This window comes from Canis aureus, chromosome 3 (assembly GCF_053574225.1).
Source record: "Canis aureus isolate CA01 chromosome 3, VMU_Caureus_v.1.0, whole genome shotgun sequence".
NCBI classification, from domain to species: domain Eukaryota; kingdom Metazoa; phylum Chordata; class Mammalia; order Carnivora; family Canidae; genus Canis; species Canis aureus.
This window is the reverse complement of record NC_135613.1, coordinates 10,614,224-10,630,123: the sequence shown is the minus strand read 5'-3', so window position 1 is coordinate 10,630,123 and position 15,900 is coordinate 10,614,224. Positions and strand designations below refer to the sequence as shown.

The 15,900-nt window shown below is 36.4% G+C and overlaps 1 protein-coding gene and 1 long non-coding RNA gene across 6 annotated transcripts in view; one reads left to right on the top strand and one right to left on the bottom strand.

Moving 5' to 3' along the window:
• Nucleotides 1-15,900, top strand: part of LOC144308513 (uncharacterized) — a 137,492-nt gene that overhangs the window by 26,156 nt on the left and 95,436 nt on the right. The gene's annotated exons all lie outside the window — the stretch shown is intronic.
• LOC144308469 (uncharacterized) overlaps nucleotides 1-15,900 on the bottom strand; it is a 329,585-nt gene that overhangs the window by 290,642 nt on the left and 23,043 nt on the right. For all 3 annotated transcript variants that reach the window (XM_077889042.1, XM_077889051.1, XM_077889061.1), the window contains exon 3: nucleotides 210-1,143. In XM_077889042.1, the coding sequence (XP_077745168.1) occupies nucleotides 210-232 (23 nt within the window). In that variant the 5' untranslated portion in view covers nucleotides 233-1,143. The remainder of the gene's footprint in view (nucleotides 1-209; nucleotides 1,144-15,900) is intronic.

The following is a 15,900-nucleotide window of genomic DNA, read 5'->3' as shown; positions in this document are numbered from 1 at the left end:
AGGATTGTTTTCAACTGTTCACTTATAGTTAAGAAGCACATTTAGTTTGGATTGATTTCCAATGCTTCGGTCATATCTTGTCACTTTCCATTTCTTACACACAGCATCTCAGTTTAGCCATTTAGGAAAAGAAAAAAACAGTCAAATTCTGAATGTGGTATGGGACCAGTGCACAAAAACTCAAGAATAAGTTTGAGGAAAGAACTCACCCCAAATTACTGTAGATCAACATTTCAATATCCTGATTTCCCTCTGTCTGGAAATTTTCTTGTCATTCTAGATAGAATGTTCATACTAGCCACTGTTTCTCTCAACTGAGGTTTCCAGATATTTGCCTTTTAGTCAGTATAGCTCTGTTCTGAGTCACAGGGCAGATAATGTTTATAATAGAAACTTTTTATCCTCTCTTAGACTTTATTGTGTTATTGTAAAATAAAGTCAGCTTCAGTGAGATGAGATCAGAGATGTGAAGCTCTGCAAAGCTATCCCAGAAAATTGACCCCCTTTTCTCCAACCCACCAAACTGACATAAAATGAGTATTTCTGAGGTATCCGTGGGGATATTCTCAGTGCTTTGTGAATGAGCATCTTCAGGAATCGTCACGCTTCTTGCACCCTCTGTCCTTGGAGCTTACTGCCAGCTGGCAAATGGGAGCACAGCCTATGACCTCTGACCTTGAATCAGCTCCTCTTGGACTGTTAGAAAAATGATGTCTGGGGAGAGGTCTGAGCATTTGAGTTATTACTGGGTTCTGTCCTCTTAAAAAACAAAGAAGAAACTCATAGGTGTCCTTAATAAGCAGAGGCTTCAAATGCAGCACAAATCATGGTGCATTCTGGGAATTTTCTTGGGGCACAGCTTCCTTTCCCATTGCAAGTCCCTGAACAAAGGAAAAAATATGCAGCAAACAAAAAGTATAATTAAAATTCCTAAAGTGTTTATGCAGACTTGTTTTTATTCTTTTTATGCAGACATTATTTGGTGAGCTACCATTTAGATCTTTTTATGTTTGGGGTGGTATCATAGGAGAAGGATTGTCAAACAGTCCTGTTTCTCTCCATGTCCTTTTATCTACTCAATTTTACAAAGACGAGAAAAAAATCTTCTAAGCCCTTAATTCAAATTTTAGCCTCTTTTTGAGCCTAAAAGAGAAAACAGGAGAAACATCTGAGATTTTATGATTATAGCAACGGGTTTGTTTCTAATGTGTTCTAAGGTTTTCCTAACACTTATTGATTTTAACCTTATTCCCATAAGATTTTTCTCTTAATATTTCCATTAAAGTTGGAACCAAATACATTAAAATTAACTGCCCCTCAGGCATGAAGTTCTGCCAAATTAAATATCAATTATTTTTCACTTAGTAATAATGATTTCATTTTTGAACCCCCATCTTCACCCTGGCAGTATGTCTTCACACCTAACTCACACCATAACTAGGAAAGAGTACCAGTCATGAACTCATTAATGTTCTTCACACTGTAGCTCTCCACATTGAAGGTTATTTTCATAAGGACAGGGAGAGCCTATTACTAGAAATCTTGATGAAAGCAGTCCTTCAGATATGGTTGAGTAATAAAATCTTTGCATGAGAGGAACTAATGGACAGATTCCCAGACTTTAATATCGAGAAAGATAAATTGGACTGGAATAAGAATGGGAGTACCAGAATGTAGAAGAAAATTATGTACATAATTTAAAATGTGTGTTAAATTAAGCAACACAGACATATATTTTTAAACATACATTGTCATTATTAAACTCAGTGCTATAAATTCTCAGAAATGGCTAATTTATGGACTTGAGTAATATTTTGGAGGTAGAGAATAGTAGAGCATGATATAATTATATTTAGAATTCAGAATCAAATAAAAAGCCAATTCTTAAAGTTTATGTCAGACAAAATATACTTGGCTTAAATAATTTGATTTGACCATCAATATGGTCCCCAAATCCCTGAGTGGGTAGGTTCTCTTTTAACCTTGTTTATTTGGGTTTTTTTTGGCTTTGTTTTTCCCTAGTAACATACAGTCTGGATTTGGGTTTTGTAAAATATTTTATTGAAAGTTTTACCAAAGTTTTACTAAAAGTCTGTTACAGGACAGGAAAAAGAAAAAAAAAACACATTGATTTTAAGAGGCAGACTAAATCATGACTCAAAATCCAATGATGATTGGATAGCACAATTGAAGGTCACCTTTTTTTAAAAAAAAAAATTTTACTTATTTACTTATGATAGACATAGAGAGAGAGAGAGAGGCAGGCTCCATGCCAGGAGACCGACGTGGGACTCGATCCCGGGACTCCAGAATCGCGCCCTGGGTCAAAGGCAGGCACCAAACCGCTGAGCCACCCAGGGATCCCCTGAAGGTCACCTTTTTATCAGAGATGAAGAATCTAAGAGGGTGAATAACATGCTGGGAGACACTGTGGTTAGACTAGGTTAAAAGATCAAAGACTGTGCAGAATATTTGTGAAGTTGACTAAGGAATAGGTAGAAACAAATAATAGGGAAATAAAAAATTGATTAAAATGTTCCTACTTGGTAAAGCAATAATCATATAAAAGCTAGTATATAGTTGAAAGGAATACAATTATATATTTCTGTTCCTTTTGGTAGGACTACCCAAGAAGATTGTGTTGCATTTTGAAGATATTAATAAAAGGAAATTAATAAGACTATATTTTTAGACATTAAAGTCAAGTTCATTTTTTTTTAAAGTCAAGTTTAATAGAAGTTAATATGTGTGGCTTGACTAAAAAAAACTAGATTTGAGTTTTGTAAAATGAGAAGGGGCTATAAACATTTGAAATTTCATGGATGAATATAAGCTATCTAACATGCCACTAGGGGTTATGTATGTGAGAAAATAAAATTATTTCCCATTTCTTTTCTTTTTTTTTTTAAGATTTTATTTATTTATTCATGAGAGACACGGAGAGAGGCAGAGACACAGGCAGAGAGAGAAACAGGCTCCATACAGGGAATCCGATGCAGGACTTGATCCCAGGACTCTGGGATCAGGCCCTGAGCCGAAGACAGGCATTCAACCACTGAGCCACCCAGTCGTCCCTAACACATCTTGATCTTATTAATAAGATGAGTTTTTTTTTTGATTTGGTTCTTTACATTTCATATCTTATATAGATCTCCTAATAATGTTTTATTTATTTATTTATTTATTTTTTATTTATTGTTTTTTATTATTTTTATTATTTTTATTTTTTTAATTTTTATTTATTTATGATAGTCACAGAGAGAGAGAGAGAGAGGCAGAGACACAGGCAGAGGGAGAAGCAGGCTCCATGCACCGGGAGCCCGACGTGGGATTCGATCCCGGGTCTCCAGGATCGTGCCCTGGGCCAAAGGCAGGCGCCAAACCGCTGCGCCACCCAGGGATCCCTATTTATTATTTTTTAAAAGATTTTATTTATTCATCATAGACATAGAGAGAGAGAGGCAGACACACAGGCAGAGGGAGAAGCAGGCTCCATGCCGGGAGCCCAACATGGGACTAGATCCCAGGTCTCCAGGATCGTGGCCTGGGCCAAAGGCAGGCGCCAAACTGCTGAGCCACCCAGGGATTCCCCTAATAATGTTTTAAAGTAACAGTGTACATGGGGTGCCTGGTTGGCTTAGAAGAGTATGTGACTTTTGATCTCAAAGTTGTGAGTGTGAGCCCCATATTGGGTATAGAGATTACTTAAAAATAACTAAACTAAAAAAAGGAAAATAACAGTTATATATGTGTATATATATATATTTAAGATTTTTATTTATTTATTCATGAGAGACACAGAGAGACAGCGGCAGAGACACAGGCAGAGGGAGAAGCAGGCTCCCTGCAAGGGACTCCAGGATCAGGTCCAGGGCTGAAGGCGGCACTAAACCCCTGAGCCACCCGGGCTGCCCAACATTATATTTAAATACAGGATCATGAAGTTAATGTATGTTTTGAAATTTTATCATTTATTTGAGAGTAAGCATGAGCTGGGGAGCAGGGGAAAGGCAGAGGGAGAAGCAGATTCCCTGCTGAGCAAGGAGTCTGACTGGGGGCTCAGTCTCAGAACCTATGAGATCATGACCTGAGTAGAAGGCAGCCACCTAACTGACTGAGCCACCCAGGTACCCCTACCTAATTACATTTTAAAATGCAAGTATACTAGGATTTTTTGTTTAGAAGACAAGTATTCCCATTAACTTTTCTGTAAAGTAGTAACTTTATGACTGAGTGGTCAATTATCATTAAATAAAAAAGAGTATCTCTCCACTTATTTATTTATTTTTAATTTATTTTAGAGAAAGCATGAGCAAGAAGAGGCGCAGAGGAAGGAGAGAAGCAGATACTCTGCTGAGTGCAGAGCCCAGTGCAGGGCTTGATCTGACGACCCTGAAATCAGGACCGGAGCCAAAATCAAAAGTCTAACACTTTTTTTTTTTTTCACTGAGCCCCTCCAGTTACTTAATTTTTTAAAAAAGATTTTATTTATTTGTTCATGAGAGACACAGAGAGAGAGGCAGAGACATTGGCAGAGGGAGAAGCAGGCTCCATGCAGGGAGCCTGACATGGGACTCGATCCCAGGTCTCCAGAATCAGGCCCTGGGCCAAAGGTGGAGCTAAACTGCTGAGCCACCTGGGCTGCCCCAGTTACTTATTTTTATATACAGATGGGTACTCGGTGAACCAGGATGCTGGTTAAAAATGCAGTTCTGACTCAGCTAGATTGGAGAGAGAATTTAGGAATTGCATTTAAACATTTTTTTAAAAAGATTTTATTTGAGTAAGAGAGAAAGCATGAGGTGGAGGGCAGAGAGAGAAGGAGAAGCAGATGCCCAGCTGAGCAGGGAGCCCCACTCAGGCTGAATTCTAGGACCTGAGCTGAAGGCAGATGGTAGACACTTAACTGAGCCACCCAGGCACCCTAGATAATTCTTATATAAATGATCTGCAGGCCAGTTTATGGAAGTTTACTTTGACAAATAAATATCCTTTTAAAAAGTAAGTGAGTATGGAGTTTAGCTTCTAGTAATAATGTTAAACTAAGCAATTTGAACCATCTCTCCTACTGAGAGCAATTAGGAAAGTGGTTTTTTTGAAATAGAAACAAAAATCTGTTTGAGGCCTTGTAACTAACAGTATAGTGAGAACCTATGAGACCAACTAGGAGGACATTCAAGAGAGATGAGTCTGGCATTTAGAGGTGTTTTTCCCTTAGAGGTTTCTGCCATTTCTTGTAGATCTGAGTATCTGCCATTTCCAATAAAGATGGCTAAAAGCCTGCGATACTCACAATCATGAAGTCTGTGGGAAAAACTAGAGTTCAAGGCCCCCAAAGAGGGGGATAATACCTGATAAAATCTCAGAGGAAGGATGAACCTGAAATAGACCAGCCTAGCCAGAGACTGAAAACCAATTTTATTTATTTTTAAAGAGATTTTATTTATTTATTTGACACAGAGGGCACAAGCAGGGGGAGCAGCAAAGGGAGAGGGAGGAGCAGACTCTGCTGAGCAGGGAGCCTGACATCCCAGGATCCTGGGATCATGACCTGAGCCCAAAGCAGATGCTTAACTGACTGAGTCACTGAGATGCCCCTGAAAACCAATTTTAAATAATTTCAAATCTTGATCTGGTTTAGGTAATACAGAATTACTACTGGAGTTATCCACTCCCAGAAATTTCTATAGAGGAACACTTACTGGTGTTCAGTCAAAATAGAAAATAGGCACAAAAGATAAAACTGCATGATAAAAAAACAAGAGAAACAACACCCAATACAAAGAGACTTATACAGGTGATTTAGATGATGGGGGTTTTAGACGCAGATTTCACAATAAGAATAATATATGAGGACACTATATATTCTGATTTTAATTCCTATTGGATATGTGATTTTCAGATATTTTCTCCTGTGGGTTATAGTTTTATTCTATTGATAGTGTCCTTTGATGCATGTTTTTAATTTTCATTAAGTCCAGTTTTGCTTTTTATTGCCTGTGCCTTAAGCATCATTCCAAGAAATCTTTACCAAACCCAGTTTTGTAACATTTTTGTCCTATGTTTCCTCTAAGAGTTTTATAATTTTAGTTCTTATGTTTCTTTGATCCATTTTGGGTTAAGTTTTAAATGTGGCTTAAACAACAGAAATCAATTTAGCACAGTTCTAGAGGGTAGAAGTCCAGTATCCGGGTGTTAACATAGTTGGATTCTGGTAGGAGCTCTCTTTTTGACTTGCAAAGGGCTGCTTTTTGCTGTGTTATCACATGGCAGAGAGAGAGAGAGACCTTTAGTGTCTCTTCCTTTCTTGTAAGGGCCCTAGGTCTACAGATCAGGGATCCATTTTTGTCACTTCATTTAACCTTAATCACTCTTTAAAGGCCTTATCTCCAGCACAGTCACATGGGTAATTAGGGTTTTAAAATATGAATTGTGGAGTGCGGGGGGGGGGGGGGGGGGGGGGGGGGGGTGGAGGGGGGGGGACACAATTCAGTCCATAGCAACCATGTATACAAGGGTTTATATCTGGGCTCTTTATTCCATTTGTTTATCTGTTTTTATGCCTGCACCATACTGTTTTGATTACTATAGCTTTGGTAAGTTTTGAAATCATAAGTGTGAGTCCTCTAACTTCATTCTTTTTCAGGATTGTTTTTGGCTATTAGGGGTCCCATGAGATTTCATACAGATTTTAGGATGGATTTTTCTATTTCTGCAGAAAGCATCATGGGAATTTCAGTGGGGATTTAATCAGATTTGTAGATCACCGTGGTTAGCACTGACATCATAACAGTATTAAATAGTATCCACAATAGCCTATTCTTCTACTTAAGTAATTTTTAATTTCCTTCACCAATGTTTTGTAGTTTTCACTGTACAAATCTTTTACCTTTTTGGTTGAAATTTCTAAGTATCTTATTCTTTTGGATGGGATTGTCAATGGAATTATCTTAATTTCCTTTTCAGGTTGCTTGTTGTTAATGTATACAAATGCAGTTGTTCGAGTGTTGATTTTGTATCATGCTATTTTGCTCAGTTTGCTTATTCTAAAAAGTTTTTGTCCAATTTTTTAGGGCTTTCTACATATAAGATCTTATCATCTGCAAATAGAGATAAATTTACTTCTTTCCAAGTTGGATGCCTTGCTTAATTGCTCTGCCTAGAATTTAGAGTACTATGCTGAATGGAAGTTGCAAAAATAGACATCCTTGTCTCATTCCAAACAAGCCTTTGACCTTTGAGGATAATGTTAGCTGTGTGTTTTTCATATGTGGCTTTTATTATGTTGAGGTGTTTTCCTTCCATTCCTAGTTTATTGAGTGTTTTTATCATGAAAAGGTATTGAATTGTGTCAAATGCTCTTTCTACATCAGTTGAGATAGTCATGTAATTTTTTTCCTTCATTCTGTTAATGTGATGTATTCTGTTAATGTTTTTCTTTGGGAAATACTATTCTGATTCTTTGTATGCCTTTTGATTTTTTATGTAAAAACTAGACAAAAACTGAATCATATAATGTAGCAGCTCAAAAGCATATTTTCCCTCTTTGCCACCATATGCTGTTTTTGTTGTTGTCATTGTTGTTTTTTATTGTTCTCGTAGCCTGATTCTGTGCTGAGGATCTGCCTGAGATGTAAACTTGAGGTCTTTCTAGATCTATTCTATGCTTTCTCCTTTCTTTGGGCCTTTGCCATGACTTTCTAAATCCCCTATATATGCAGTTGCTTTCCAATATCCTACTTCTTAAATATCTGGCTTCCAAAAGAAGAAAAACATAAACATTAATGAGGCAGGAAGATAAAACGTGTGTGAAGCCTTTAAATCTCCTGGAAGTCACTTTGGATGGAGGTGGATGAACTTAAAGTAACAGCTGCCTGGCTCTGTATCTCTCCTTCCACTGTCAGGAGAAGCAATCAGCAGTCAGAGCCCAGATCCCCAAATATTTAAAGGAAAAGGTCTGGTTTCCCACTTGATTCTCACAGGCTGCATACCAACTGCTTCAGGATCGTGTACACAGTTGCTTGCCATGAGGCTAGGGAGTAGGGGGTGAGGAGCTGATGCTGTATTAAGAGCTCCCAGAGATTATCACTGTTTACTGTCCAAGACTTCCCTGGAAACCTAGCTATAAGCCTTCAGATAGACTCCAGAGTTCCAAAATAGTTACATCAGACAGATTCCATTGGTGCAATAGTTGTCTAGGTGAGGAGACAGATTTCTGATGAGTTAATGTTTCCTACTCTACCATCTTCCTAGAATCCTCTGCCCCAGAAGTCCTTTTTTCTTTTTTTTTTTTTTTGGCTTCACAAAAAGATTGAGAGGAAGGTACAGAGTTCTCCTATACCCATTGTCTGCATATCTCCTAATCTCCTCCATTGTCAAAATCCCTCCCCCCACCAAAATGGTACATTTGTTATAGTTGATGAACCTGCCCTGACACATTATCACCTAAAGTCTATAATTTACATTAGATTTCACTCTTGATGTACATTTTGGGAGTTTGGACAAGTGTATAATATTTATCCACCATTATAGTATCATATGGAGTATTTTCACTGCCCTAACAGTCCTCTATGCTCCACATATTCATCCCTTCCTTCTCCCAACCCCTGGCTACCTCTGATATTATTGCTGTCTCCATAATTTTGCCTTTTCTAGTATATCATATAGTTAGAATCATGCGTCATGTATGAAGCCTTTGCAGATTGCCTTTTTTTACTTGGTGATATGCATTTAAGGCTCTTCCTTAAATGTCTTTTCTTGACTTGATAGCTCATTTCTTTTTAGTGCTGAATAATATTCCATTATGTTGAAGTACCAAAGTACTCACTTACTGAAGGGCATCTTGGTTGTTTCCAGGTTTTAGCAGTTATTAATACAGCTGCTATAAATATCCATGTTACAGATTTTTGTGTGGACATGGGTTTGTAAGTCCTTTCAGTAAATACCAGTGTGTTTGATTACTGGGTCATATGGTAAGAGTATGTTTAGTTTTGTAGGAACCTGCTAACCCGTCTTCCAAAGTAGCTGTCCCGTTTTGTATTCCCACCAGTAATGACTGAGAATTCTTGTTACTCTACCTCCTAACCAGCATTTGATGTTGCCACTGATTTGGATTTTTTCCATTCTAAAAGGTGTGTAATGGTATCCAGAAGTCTTTTTTGCCTCAAAATATCACAATTTCTTTTGTTCCAAGTGGGCAGTGCTTCTACTGATTCATCTCTCTTAAAAAACGGGGATTTCATATTTGATTCTAATCAACTCTGTATGCCAAAACCAAACCCCTGATTCTATTTGAGACTTGCCCTTCTCTCTACACTTAAATTACAGATACTTGGGGGATGTCACACTTTTGTGGGACTATGCCTTTTGTATTTCTAGAAATTAACTTGTTTACCTTTGTTGTTGATATGCAAGATACCATCTTAATTCTTCCAGAGCTCTTAAGAAAATGTTCAATAGCCATTATCCTTGATCTGGTCTTTACCCAATGCCCTAGGTTTAGTCTTTTCCCTCAAGCTGTTTCTTAATGGCTAGGGCTTTTATTAGATGAGAATGTTTTATTTTCCAATCTGAAATGTCTGGGCAATTTATAATCTCTTTAATTTTGCCTGCAAATGGATCATGCCTTTTCTCAAGTCATCTCTTTCTTGTAGAATCTTACCAAATGAAATAGTTTGTGCATTTAACATTTTTCCTCAAAATCTCCTCCCCGAGTTCTGTAAGTTTATTAAATTATTTTCTGCTAGATTATCCCATGCAACATTTTTGCCAACTGTTTGCCATTATATGAATCATAATTTTTCTGATTTCTTTTTCCCTGCCATTTTTCCAGCTTCCTATTAGAGTCTCCTCAATACCTGCTTCCTGGTTCTAAACTATTATGTATTTTAGTTTTTTGCTATTGGAGCACCCTGCTTACAGCTTACTTCTTCTATAGCTGTTCACTTTTGCTATAGTAATGTCTCTAATTCAGTAGCTTAAAACAAAATAATTTATTCTTTTTTATACATCTTAGAATGAGCTGGTCTAGACTCCAAACCGGAATTTAGGTCTAAGTCTACTCTATTTCCCACCTATGCAGTTAGGGCACATTCTTACAGTAATGTCAGATGCGTGGGCAAGTTCAGTTGAACAAACACATTTCAAGATTCTGTATGCACTATAGCTACTAACATCTCAAGGCTAAAATAAGTAATGTGACTTAATCCAAAGTCAAAGCTCAGAAAGGTATTCTATCTCTAGAAGAAGGAACAGTAGTCACATGGCAAAGGACACAGAAAATGAAGGGGTGAAGAACTATGGTCAATAATACAATGTACCAAATCATTTAAATACTAACCAAAACAGGTATGAGAAAGCTATGCTCAAAGTTGTCATTAAAAAAATTAGAGATAGGGATCCCTGGGTGGCGCAGTGGTTTGGCGCCTGCCTTTGGCCCAGGGCGCGATCCTGGAGACCCGGGATCGAATCCCACGTCGGGCTCCCGGTGCATGGAGCCTGCTTCTCCCTCTGCCTGTGTCTCTGCCTCATTCTCTCTCTCTCTCTGTGACTATCACAAATAAATAAAAATTAAAAAAAAATTAGAGATAAACAGTGATGTTTCTTGACAAAATACTTAATTTACCTGTAAGCAAAAATAATTCTGAATATATATGTACCTAATAATTAGCCTCAAAATATAGAAAACAAAAATTTACAATTCAAAAAGAAGAAATATGGGGCACCTGGGTGGCTCAGCAGTTGAGCGTCTGCCTTTGGCTCAGGGTGTGATCCCAGAGTCACAGGATCAAGTGCCACATTGGGCTCTGTGCATGGAGCCTGCTTCTCTCTCTACCTGTGTCTTTGCCTCTCTCTGTGTCTCTCATGAATAAATAAATAAAATCTTAAAAAAAGGAGAAATATGAAAATTAATGATCACAGATTTTAACTTACCATTCTCAATGACTTTTACAACAAGCAGACAGAAATTAATAGAAGGAAAATTTTAACCCAATTAACAAGCTTGATTTACTTATCTTGTATGTAAAACTTCAAAATGAATATTAAAACTACTTAATGCCCTTTATTATTGAGTACATACAGAACATTTTAAATATTTGACTATAGTTCATCCATAAAGAAATTATCAAATTTCAAAGGATTGAAATCATATTTTCTCAGATCATCATGGAATTAGATTACAAAAGAATAACATAAAGATAATTAGAAAAGCCCTATATATTTGTAAATTTAAAGATAGAACATTAAATATCTCATGCTTCAAGGGAAAAAAAAGAAAAATAGAAAATATTTTTAAATACTGATGAAAATACTATATATTAAAACTTGTAGGTGTATAGCTAAAACAAGCTTACAGAGAAAATTTTGGCTTTAGATTCACATGTTAGAAAAGACGGAAAGCTGAAAAAGTGATTTGAGCAACTATCTGAGGAAGGAAGAAAAAACAACAAATTCAAACAAAAAGAAACTAGAAGGAAAAAACTAAGAATAGTAATTAATGAAATAATAAATATTCAACAAATCAACAAGCCAAAAGTAGTTTCTTTGAAATAAAATTGATACTTATTCCCAGACAGAACTCATCATTAAAAATAAAAGAAGGCATAACTAACTAAATTCAGGAATTAAAAAGTTGGGAGACATTACCATATATCCTACTTCACCATTTGGCAACATATAGTAATATTAACAGGGCTCTACATTGTGGCATAATTTTTTTACTGTATAAAGAATATATGATACTTGTGTATATAATTTAGAAAAACAGATAACAAAGTAAAATAGTGTCCCAATAGTTAGGAAAAAATGTTTCTCAATCCTAGATGTACACTGGAATTGTCAAGTATGCATTCTTTAAATATTGATGCTTTGGGCCTGTTGGAGGATTATTTAAATCATAATTTCTAATTGTGTCTTTGCATCTATATTTTTTAAATTGCCACTTAAGAAAATATTTATTTATTTGAGAGAGCACAAGCAGAGGGAGTAGGAAAGGGAAAAGCAGGCTCCCCACTGAGCAGGAAGCCCAATGTGGGACTCAATCCCAGGACCCCCAGGATCATGACTTTAGCCAAAGGCAGGTACCTAACTGAGCCATCCAGGTGCCCTGCCATGTTGACTCTAATATTTAGTCACATTATGAACAACTGATAGAGAAAATAATATTTTAATGTCCTTCAGGTCTTTTTTGCTTGTATAAACATAATTTTTATATAGATTCTTATGAAGCACACAATTTTGAAACGTTTTAAACTTACCAACATGTTCCTACTGGTATAGGAAGATGTTTACAATGCTTCTACCACTGCATTTTTAATAGTTACGTAGTATTCTATTTTGTGAATTTATTACCATTAATATAACTAATACATTATTAGGCATTTGAATATTCAATAGTATAAACAGTGCTAAGAGAATATCTTTATAAAAGTACTTTTCACACATCTATAAAAAGCACTTGTTAAGTCATTTATTCAAATATATTCTTACTGGATTAATGCAAATAGTTTATGTAACAGTTGGTAACTAAGTTTTTATCTTAGATGCTTGCCCAGAATCACATAGGCTATTAAGATTGAAAGAGATATATTAATATCTGTTTGGCTAACCATATTATCCCTAACACAGCAATGCCTGTTATACAGAAGGCATACAAAAATATTTGTTGAATAAGTGAATGAATTTAATTCCTTGGAACTAACTTCAATTTCTAGAGTATGTGGAGCAGCCACTTTCAAAAGAAAGATAGTGTAATCTTAGGAGGAAATCTAGCATGAGAAGACAAACTTAGAATCTATGACCTAAAATCTTTTACTTTCAAATTAACGATTAATAACAGAGAGTTATTGAGGTTTATGTACACCTACACTTTAAATATGGTCATTTTGGCATGTAGATTTTAAGCTACCATTTATTGAATGTTTTATATCCATTGTCTCATTGAACTTTCACAACCACCTACTATAGTGAATATTACTATCTCATTTGAAAGATGAGGTTTAGAGAGGTGAGGTAAATATGCTCAAGGTCACCAGCAAAAGAACAGGAGACAGGAATTCAACTCTGGCTTGTCTGGTAGGAAAAAAAAAAAGCACCCCTTTAACCACTGTGCCTCCCATGTATTTTGGTTTTCTGCTGCACTGGAGCAGAATAACTTTGGACATTGCAATTAAAGATAATATTCTTATAACCAATACATGACTATGGAGAAATATTAGACAATTCAGATAAGCAAAACGAATGCAAATTATACCTATGATTCTGTTATCCATTGGGTGAACAGTACTTTTTATCTATCTGAAACAAATATATCCTACCTCTGAAATTATTACAATCCCTGTCATTCTGTTTTGCTCACTGTGTATTTGGGCACTTGACATGCATTGAAGAAGCAGTACAATATATATATATTTTAAACTGACCATTGGCTATTTTTTCTATAGCATCTATTCATTCTTTCATAATTATAAATATTATTATGTTTATGTCCTATTTTGTTCCATGCATTCTGCTTTTGAAAATATAGTGGTGGTCAGAAACAGATATGATCCCTGCCCTCATGGAGCTGTCAGTTGATCAGAGGAGAGTTTTATGAATAAAAAATGACAAATAAATGTAAATGTGCTATTGTAAAAAGCATTATGCAAGATAGGGATGTGAGTTTGTACAAGGAAAATTTGACCTAATCAGAAAAGGCTTCTCTGATAAAATAATAAGTAAGCTAATATTTGAAGGAAAGTTAAAGTAGGGAAGGAGGAGCCTTACAAAGGAAGGTACTAATATATGAAAAGCCCTGAGACAATAAAGACCTTGAGAATAAGGGAAATAGAAAGAAGGCTGGCACAGCTCAGGATGGATAAACCAGCTGGAGACTCTCATACAGCATGGGGCTGAAGAGGAAAGTAGGGACCAAACTCTGCAAAGGCCCTGAGGCTGGGTCATGCTGAGTATACTCAGAGCAGTAAAGATTCCAGCGTGGCTAAAGTGGCATAAGTAAGGCAAGAGCAATGTAAAATGAGGTTAGGGAGGCAACAAGGCCCCAGATAGTAATGCAGTGCTCTCCATTAGCACTTTCTACAGTGATGGAAATGTTCTTATCTGCTGCCCACTGTGTTAACCATTACTCACTTGAAACTGAACACTCAGAATATGGTTAGTATAATGGAGGAACTGAATGTTTAATTTTATTTAATTCTAATAGTCTTTAGCTGCAGTGTCTAATATGGTGACTTCTGAACCATGTGTGGCTAGTGTAGCTAAGGAATCTAAATTTTAATCAGTTGAAATTGAGGTTGCCATGTATGGCTAGTATCTACTGTGTTAAACCCTGCAGCTCTAGCCAGTGTTGCCTTTGGCTTTTACTCTGGAATAATTGAATTTTAATTACCTAAAGCATTTATAGCCAAATTGGTGTTTTGCTTTACTTTTAAGCAAAGTAATAAGAACTTAAACATAATTTCCTTGATTGTCATTTTTAATTGATACTTTGAGACATCTCAGAAGGTGAAATGTAGTTGGTTAGAGTACATATATTTTTTCTCATATATTTGTCTTAGCTTAAATGTTTCTTGGTCATTAAAGCCATCCCTGACTTCCTCTAGATGAGGTAGTTCCTCCTAGTTAACATTCTTGTAGAATTCTGCACTTTCTCTTCTTGTCTCTTGCCATATACCAACGTATATTGATATTTGTATAATTATATAATATCTTCACAACCCCAGCCACACATAAGATTTTATTTAGGGTAGGGATAGTGTCTTACTGTCAGCCTATAGTTCATGGAATTGTTGTAGGCCCTTAGTGAATATTTGACACCTGGATAAAAGATCCAGAAAAGATTCCGATAAAGAAGTGAATGACTATACAGCAGTCTTTTCTACTATACTCGTCTTTCTGCTTTTTTATCCATCCTGGTTCTCATCCACATACCTCAGGCCATTAAGGACTTCCCTTAACCATCTATTCAGCCCTGTTGCTTAAAACTATTGATAAACATAAATCTCAATTCTATCTAAGCAGTCTTCATTGAGAGACCTTTTCCCACTCACCAAAAAGGGATTTAACTATCTTAAAGTAGATCCAAAAGAACTAGTGAAAAGCTTGATGACCTCTGTAGCTCAGAAATGAATTACTCTACAGTGACAACATGCTTTGTCTCTTAAGACTTCTCAGCTTTCATATAAATCATAAGAGTCTACCTTATTTTACATGAATTGCCCATTTTAAGACAGAATAATGATGGTATGTGACAAGTGGCAGTTGTCTCATAGTATTTCACTTAGCTGGCTTTACACAATTCACTCACCCTTAGGTTACTTAAGGTTGTATATATTCATATGTTGAATTTGTCTTTGGGACGTTCTAAGAACCCTTAGTGGGGATTCTGCAGCACATGACAGTGATTTTCTTTTTTCTTTTTTTTTTTTTTTAAAGAGGTGGTTTTTTTCTTTAAATTTTTATTTATTTATGATAGTCACAGAGAGAGAGAGAGAGAGGCAGAGGGAGAAGCAGGCTCCATGCACCGGGAGCCTGATGTGGGATTCAATCCCGGGTCTCCAGGATCGCGCCCTGGGCCAAAGGCAGGCGCCAAACCGCTGCGCCACCCAGGGATCCCACATGACAGTGATTTTCATTTATTTTGGTCCACAATGGGACTACCTTCTCTACTATCCCTCAGACAATTGGAGGACTGTTAGAGCATCTTCCTACAATTTGTATGAAACTTGTAGTGATAGAACTGAAGTGAGCATCCAGTGACCTGGGTTTCATTTAGTCTTGCTGCAATTCAGTGTGTCACCTTCAATGTACTTAACCATTCTAAACTTGAAGTTAGAGCCTCTTATTTCCTACCTGTTTCAGTGATATTAGAACTAGTAAAATAATCAATTTTTGTGAAGCATA